Raw genomic sequence first — 8,865 nt, 5'->3', positions numbered from 1 at the left:
CGCCGCCTAATGGAGCACTATCAACACATTATTTTAGAAACATGTTTGTCGTAGTATTTAAAGAAACTACTCACATAATCAAACTCCGGTAATTAACCGAAGGCGGAGCTTTTTTAGAGGGATAGACTGCCCTTTGTTTCATTTCAAATGATAAAGAAACAGAAAACGTTATATTTGTTTAAAGTCATCATTCGAAGCAAAATGGTGCTTCCGACGTATCATTTATGACTTGATTTATCGTGTGATATGCACACACTGATATATAATAAGGACAAAATGGTATACGTACCTAACAGAGTTATAGTATCGATAAGGAATACATCCTCCTCGATGCTCAGTATAGACGTCAACTCCGCCCCGATGGAATGACAATGAGCTCTTGAATCAGGTATGGTCAATGCCGCATCGCCATAGAAGAAGTAGCAGCTTGTAGAAAAATTGTGCCAACCGGCCTCACACTCAAACAAAGTGGTCGGAACAGTAGTTGTAGTCGTAGTAGTAGAAGTAGTAGTAGAAGTAGTTGTAGAAGTAGAAGTAGTAGAAGTAGTAGTTGTAGTAGAAGTACTAGTCGTTGTTTGAGATGGTGTCGGGGGAACATCCGTCGTCGTAGATGTTATATGCGCATTGGTTGGAATAAATGTTGTCGTAGATGGTGAGATTGCTGTTGGCACATCGGCTGTTGTGTATGTTGTAGGCACATAGGTCGTTGTTGATGCTGTATGCAGGTCTGTTAATAATACCACCATGCATGTTTCCCAACTTATGTCTGAAGCAGACCATGTTTCTATTGTGGAATTGTTGACGTCCATCAACTCACAAGCCCCATCTAAATCACGAAATCGCAAAGCACCGCACGGGAAACTTATGCTCATGCAAAGCGATGAACAAGTAAGAAGAGATCGTTCCTGTTTCTGTATCGTAACAACTCCTGATACAGTCTGATTCCCAAACAATTTCAAAAGTCTGGCATTCCTTGCATTCTGGCTGTTAACACCAACCCAAATTGAGATTAGTACTATCAAAGTAGACATAAGTAGCTTCATGAAGTACATTCTGTACATATCAGTTCTTTTATTTTGTTGCTTCGGTCGTCTTGTTAGTAATGGACACTAGCTGATATTGTCCATGCTTTATATTGAATCTTTAGATTGTCACGTATGTAACGTGTGTTACGGCAACAAATGTTGCAATGGGTAAGTATGTACCAGCTGCATAGTATGTAACAAACCGGCCACATGTATTACAAACTTGCAAAACGTAATACTATGTGTATGCTTCTTGCAACTTCTGTTGCATTATATAAAAAAGTACAACGATTTTCAATGAACGCATAGGAAACAAATAATGCGTTACATGAGGAGTATGCATCTATCTTACGTTTCTGGGAAAATCGTTCGTGAAAAATGAATATCTTCAACTTTTAAACAACCACTGTGCTAAAAAGATCGTATGCGATACATATTCGAAACTTCTTTATTGTGTTCGCATTTTTCGTAATGACAAATAATATTGCTAGTTTCACTTTACAATCTTTAAAATGGCCGTAGAGGCTGAACAATTTTTGGTCGCCGGAATGTTCGTAAGTCGGTTTATGCTGCTTGGTTTTGAGAACGCGCTACAACAACAAAAACAATCACAACAGCAACAAAAGACCTACTAAGTATTTTGGGAGAATACGAAATACGAAATGTCGAGGAAATAAACAATGGAAATTAGCCAGTGGAGGTTTAATCGCCGATGCAAGGAATTTGAATCTGATTTGACAGTCGAGACACTTGTATTTCACTGGAGAACTGGAGATCGTTATTTCTCTAAATTTTAAAAAACATATAATAAATTCAATATTTCTAAATGAAAAATTGAGGAAATCTAGACACTTTATGTATTTAAGTATGAATGTCGTTACGTTGATTAGAGTGTATAAACGATGAATTAGATAGTGAATTTCCAAACATTGCCAACATTTTTGAAAGTTTTAAAAATGCAAAAAAAAAAATACAAATGAAATAATGTATTGTAAAAGTCAGATATTGGATGTTTTTTAAGGATTGGTCGTACTTTTCTTGCATATATGATGTTTAAACAAAATATGACGCTTCATGGAATTAGTTCGCGTCCCCTACTGCGTTTATAAACATGAACGCAAGAAAAATGCGATCAATCCATATATATTACCATTTCACATAATATAATGAGGACATTACCATTTCTCGTGTTCAAAATTATACTTGCATTACCCATTTGTAAATTTAAATGCCAATGGAAACATCTGCTTGTAATATTTGTGGCCGTTACACGCGAGCTGCCAGGTTATATATAGTATTTTCAAAATTTGAATCTAGCACTACATTTATTCAACTGTTCGTTCAAAATAAATAAGTAACTGTACTTATAAGTAACCAAACAAAGGAACACGGTATTTATACAGCGGTCTTTCTTAATTCTGATTAATAATTAAAACTGCTCCATTTACATACACTTTTAAAACTTTTAATGAAAGTAATATGTTGAAATTGTATTCTCGTCATCGACTGACATGCTCTCTCATTGGTAATCATTGAGCAGTAAATATACTTAAGCGGCAAGGGACATTTGATTATCTATTAAGGTTTATATTCTAAATACTGTTCAAACAAGTGTTATTGTGTCATAAGATTACTGTGTGGATTCGTCTGGCCAACCTGATGACGATACAATGTAAAGGACTTAGCACCTAGTCTTGCTTTAGAAACCCCACAAGCACACACATTTAGAAAACTCACTCACTCACTCACTCACTCACTCACTCAGTCGCCCGCTTTTGGAGGGGTCGTTTTCCAGCTGGATATATTATTATTATTATCATTAGTAGTAGTAGTAGTAGTAGTAGTAGTAGTAGTAGTAGTAGTAGTAGTAGTAGTAGTAGTAGTAGTAGTAGTAGTAGTAGTAGTAGTAGTAATAATAATAATATTAATATTATTATTGTAATTAAGACCATGTGACATCGAATTTATGATCGAGTATTTTGCTTCAAGAATACGTTCGAAAAATAGGATTTATTTACCATTTCTCTAAAATCAATAAGTTATGTTTATTTTCCAAACACCTTTATTGAACCACCTGCAATCTTGTTTCTAATATCAAATTATTTTTATTGACATTAAAGTGAGGTTCTCAGTATGGATCAATGGGAAATTTATTTTAAAAGTAGTTTATTGTGAAAACATTATTTGAACTTTTCTTTAGTCACTCTCGTTGGCCGTTTTTTTCGTCGTAAGAAAGCGGTCTTGTATCGTAGGCGAAATCAAAGTACCCGGAAAGAAACCGCTTGTCCAGCTTGGTGACCACCATTACATACGCCAAGGCCGGGAATCGAAATCTGAACGCCGTGGTGAGAAGTGAGTGACTTAATAAGTTGTGGCAAAACTTTTTATCCTGTTTTTTTTTTATCTTGTGACCACAACTTACATGTAGTAACTTGTGGCCACAACTTTGTATTTTGTGACCACGAAATAAATAAAGTTTTGCTGATGTCACCTCTGTGCAACCGTAGTAAATGCATAGTTATCGTTCAATAAACTTATTGAATTTTATTGAATATGTTTCGTCAAATTTAATCCATTACGTTTTTCTCTCTACGAAAACCATGTCATCACAGTATCTTCTAGCAAATGTTTGATAGTACAATGACGTTGTAATTTGAACTGAGATGTTCTATTATTGATATACGTGTTGTGTTGCGGTATGTGCGTGTTGAAGTGGTGAAGACGGACCGGATATACACCTCGTATAGAGGCGATATACACTAGGCCCCGATGATAATTACTCGTATCTAGGCTAATCGAGTCAGTTGATAGTGACGAGTGCATTTAAAAAGTGTTTTAATGTGGAACTTTGACAATTGTTTCCTAACCTACATAACATTTGTTATACCTTAGGGTTTTCAATGACTCATTTTCTTTTATTAGTATAATGTCACATTTTCCTTTCGGGATACGACTTTTCTCTATTTACAAAAATATATCTGCACACTATTGTTGAGTACCGCTCAGGTTGCAACGTAGGGCTTGTTTTACCACCGTTTTCTTAGTGTGTGTGTGTGTGTGTGTGTGTGTGTGTGTGTGTGCGTGCGTGCGTGCGCGCGTGTGTGTGTGTCCGTTAAATTATGGTGGGAAGCGCAAGTAATCCTTCACAATTTTTCTCTCCTACTTCGTGTTCATGTTCATGTTGAGCGAGACATTGCCATGCCGTTCCGTTGAAGCAAGGTACAACATTTTCCGATTTTTTAAATATGTCGATAGCATAAAAATATCAGATAAAAATATAAGGCACACTCACGTTTGTACAAATAAACAAAAGACACAGCTGCACCATTGAAGTTTCTACAGGTCGTTTTTCTCTGCATCATTTATAAGTGGATGTGCTGGCGTTTAGTAGGCATGTACTAGCTGTATGGCTTTTCAATTGTAAGGGGGGTAATTTATCCATTAATTAAGTTTGGCAAACAAAATTTAAAAGTAAAAACAGATAGAATGATATTTCTAGTATATGGATGTAAGCATTTTTTTCACATTTGGTAATACACAAGGGGTTATCTTGTGAAGATTCGCCAAAAGATCGGGTTTTTTATAGTAACTGCTGCCATTTCTAAAATTTTCGACCAAGATGATTTTTTCATATTTATCTTAAAATATGCTTGAATTTAAAAAGTGTCCAATTAGAATAGTTGTAAAGTATATATCAAAATCATTACAGAACAACCACCAAACTTACATAATAATGCACCATACGCAGACTTTAGTATTTAACCGTTCTTAAAACATTATCAAGATATACATGATAGACAGTCGCGTTATACTATATTATGTGCGTAATTAAGTTTCCCACACATAAAGTCCTTAGGTTTAACTGATAAATTGAAATTACTACGCGATCTACTTACAGCATAGTTAAATGTAAAGATTTCTGACATTGCAAGCCGTCGATATACATCCGAAGTTTTTTTCGATGGAAAATGGTAGAGGAGTTCTGAAGGACTCGGCCGTAGTTTAAACGGGTTTTCATTAGCTTATGACTAAACAGCTATTTCAGGGTATACTGTGCCAAAGTTCAAAACGTTTTTTTTTTATAAAGTAGATGTAAACAACGCGATGAATAATGAAAAATGTGTTATAGGAAACAGTACCATAGTTCAAAACTGTTTTTCTATTATTTGACATGAACCAATTTCAAAATGAATTGAAATTTGCGGAATCCATAAAACAAACATTACTTATATAGGGTCCTGTTTGAGAACGCAACCATTTTTTTAATATTCTATTTGATATTTATTGAAACATTATTTATTATAATTAGTATATATACAAACAGATAAAAGGCCATAAGTTTATTAAACTATTTGTATTTGAGATCGATTGTCGTTACAAGCCATTTACATACAATTGTTTATTTACGACACACAATCTACCACGGACAAGTAGAAGTGAGACGTGTTTTTTTAGAAATATTTCTTACAGCAAATATTCATCATGAAGTACCTTTCATTGCTGTTGTTGTTCGTAGTATTAACTCCACCAGGCTTTGACATGCGTATGATGCCGACCGAGGAACCGACTACTACGGCAAAAGCAAAAGGAGGGAATCAAAGAAAACCAACGACGACAATAAAAACTACTACAACCAGAAAGCCGACCACAACTACAACTACACGACGGCCGACCACAACAACTACAACCACACAACGGCCGACCACAACAACAACGACTACACAACAGCCAACCACAACAACAACGACTACACAACAGCCAACCACAACAACAACGACTACACAACAGCCAACCACAACAACAACGACTACACAACAGCCAACCACAACAACTACAACCACACAACGGCCGACCACAACAACAACGACTACACAACAGCCAACCACAACAACAACGACTACACAACAGCCAACCACAACAACTACAACTACTACCACAACGACCAGTGGGAATTCTCCAATGCCGACAACAACCGATGTGAATTCTCCAACGCTGACACTGACCAGTTCGAATCTTCCAACGCCGACATCGACCAGTGTAAATTCTCCAACGCCGACATCGACCAGTGTAAATTCTCCAACGCCGACATCGACCAGTGTAAATTCTCCAACGCCGACATCGACCAGTGTAAATCCTCCAACGCCAACATCGACCAGTTCGAATCCTCCAACGACGACATCGACCAGTGTAAATTCTCCAACGCCGACATCGACCAGTGTAAATCCTCCAACGCCGACATCGACCAGTGTAAATCCTCCAACGCCGACATCGACCAGTTCGAATCCTCCAACGACGACATCGACCAGTGTAAATTCTCCAACGCCGGCAACAACCGTTGGGAATTCTCCAACGCCGACAACAACCGGTGGAAATTATCCAACGCCGACAACGACCAGTGGGAATTCTCAAACGCCGACAACGACCAGTGGGAATTCTCCAACGCCGACAACGACCAGTGGAAATTCTCAAACGCCGACAACGACCAGTAGGAATTCTCCAACGCCGTCAACGACCAATGGGAATTCTCCAACGCAGACAACAGCCGATGGAAAGTCTGAAACGCCGACATCGCTAACAACCACTTCAACAGCACAAGCAACAACAACTGTAAAGCCTGATTCCACTTCTTTTATGCATAAAAAGGAATTGTATGAGGTAATGTTGAACGACTACGATCCCAGAATACGACCAATCCAGAACCAGTCTCAGCCTATATATATTAATACAAAATTCGTACCATTGGGTCTGATTGACTTTGACACTACGCTACAACAATTCTCGATGATGGCGTACATCAGAATTGGCTGGATTGACCACAACATTAACTGGACACCGCGGTTCTACAGCGCGACCTACTCTTTGCGTGTACCCACCCGGCAGATTTGGACGCCAAACTTAATTCTTCGGAAGGTATGAAAAATTACTATAATTTTTAACTTCCAGAAATGTATCCTAACTCTCTCTCTCTCTCTAAAAGGAGAAAAAAAACTGCAGAAAATTTTGTCTGTTTGGAATTACAAATAAAGGCCGTGTGCATAACGAAACAGGGTGATCATAAAACCGGAAACAAATCTGTTTTGTTAAGCCTAATGACTTCTGTCCTTGCGTGTTGTGTTTCAGTCTGTTGATGGACAGGGTGTGATTGGAGATGCGGATACAGACCGGATCTACGTCTCGTGGAGAGGTCACGTGCAGTGGGTGCCCGAGGCAACATACTCGTACGACGCCTATAATTATTTTCAACACTGTGTTAATTTATATTGAACAATTGTAGTCATTGTCCTGTTAACAGAATATTTATCTTTTTAAGGAAGAATATCGCAAACTATACATACATCTTGACTGCTTTTTTGATTTTGATTTTCATTTTCTCCGTAAAACAAAAAGCGAATGTATATACGACATGTGATAAGTTAAGACAAGAAACAAACAATTGATTAGTAGAAGATTTTTGGAGAATCAAAACGGTTATCTTTTGTGATTTTTCGCTAGGCCCCAATTTCACGAAAATACTTCAAATTTCAATCTCAGTCTCAACTCAATTTTACCACAAAGCATCAGAGGTTATTTAAATCCTTACAACCTTTAAAAGCGCATGTTGTCATAAGATATGTAAGCTAGCGCCTGTGGTCAAGAATTCAAGAATAAAATATTTTTCAGGCAAAAATGTATTTGAGTACAATTTACTGAGTTTAGTAGTTACTAAAGTATATTTTTGCTCTTGAATAAGTTTTCTTTGAAATATTGACAAAATATTTTTATCAACGGTTTCAGAATGTATTAAAAAATGCATGCTTTGAATCATACTATGCTTTTATGCGATAAATTTGGTGAAGGTTGAGATTGAAATTTGACTCTAGTCTTTGTGAGAGCGGAGATGGCCGAGGTGTTCCAATTGCATCGGAAAAAAATGTCCTGTTACCAATCGAATGATAAAGTGTAAGTCTTTCCCCATTTTTGTGTTTAACTATGGGATGCAAATTGATGACCACCTTTTTTTATATTTTTTTTATGAATCATTTTAATATTGATTAATTTCAGAGTTGTATGCAACGTTAACGTCCGATATTACCCGTTCGACGAACAGACGTGCACATTGACATTCTACGTTCCCGGCGAGTCGGTTGACACATTAGAACTGGACCATTATAAAAACGTCGACATGAGCGAATGCATGGAAAACGCCGCCTGGATAATTGTCGGCGTCAGTCGTACCCGCCATGTTCGTGACAACAACTACAACATCGACATCGAGTTCAAGATGCAGCGTAGGGCTGACTTCACAACCTTCACTTTAGTAGCTCCTCTTCTGATGTTAGCGTTCCTCAACATCTGTGTTTTCCTCGTTCCGTCCAACTCCGGCGAAAAGGGCTCGTTCTCTATCACGATTTTCCTGGCCTACTCCGTCTACATGTCCATGATGAGCGAAACATTACCGCACAATTCAGTTGAGATTTCCTTCTTTATTGTGTTTATTATCGTCCTGCTCTGTCTCAGCGTCGTTTCCGTCTTTTACACGATCATTCAGGCGAAGCTGGCAAGCGCCTTTGGTAACAAGGAGTGTCCTATTAACTGCTTCCGGCGCACAGTCGATCGGAACAAAGTAGTTCCAGTAGGACCTGCAGGTAACCTGGAGAATACGTGTGTGTACACATGGGGAAACTTCTTTGACCAGCTGGACACCTTTTTGTTCGGATCTTTCCTCGTGACCATCACCTTGATAACCGGGATCTTCTTCTCGGTTCTGTTACGGAACGTGACGTTTGACGACCCTGACCTCAATTTTGAACCGGAAGCTACGACAAGGTCCATGCCTTTTCGCACAACTGTTGCTGCCTAA

General features: G+C 38.0%; 1 protein-coding gene across 1 annotated transcript; it reads left to right on the top strand.

Moving 5' to 3' along the window:
- Positions 1-6,683: 6,683 nt before the first annotated feature.
- LOC128245808 (acetylcholine receptor subunit alpha-like) lies at positions 6,684-8,865 on the top strand. The gene is made up of 3 exons (XM_052964032.1): positions 6,684-6,935; positions 7,146-7,243; positions 8,067-8,865. The coding sequence occupies exons 1-3, from the start codon at positions 6,684-6,686 to the stop codon at positions 8,863-8,865; spliced, it is 1,149 nt and encodes a 382-aa protein (XP_052819992.1).

Source organism: Mya arenaria, chromosome 9 (genome assembly GCF_026914265.1).
Source record: "Mya arenaria isolate MELC-2E11 chromosome 9, ASM2691426v1".
Taxonomy (NCBI): domain Eukaryota; kingdom Metazoa; phylum Mollusca; class Bivalvia; order Myida; family Myidae; genus Mya; species Mya arenaria.
This window is presented reverse-complemented; position numbering and strand designations above follow the sequence as displayed.

Excerpts from the sequence above, each read along its gene's own strand:
- LOC128245808 (XM_052964032.1), top strand. The coding sequence starts at position 6,684 with ATGTTGAACGACTACGATCCCAGAATACGACCAATCCAGAACCAGTCT. Across the intron at positions 6,936-7,145 it reads CAAACTTAATTCTTCGGAAG|TCTGTTGATGGACAGGGTGT; the intron begins GTATGAAAAATT and ends GTTGTGTTTCAG. Across the intron at positions 7,244-8,066 it reads GTGCCCGAGGCAACATACTC|AGTTGTATGCAACGTTAACG; the intron begins GTACGACGCCTA and ends GATTAATTTCAG.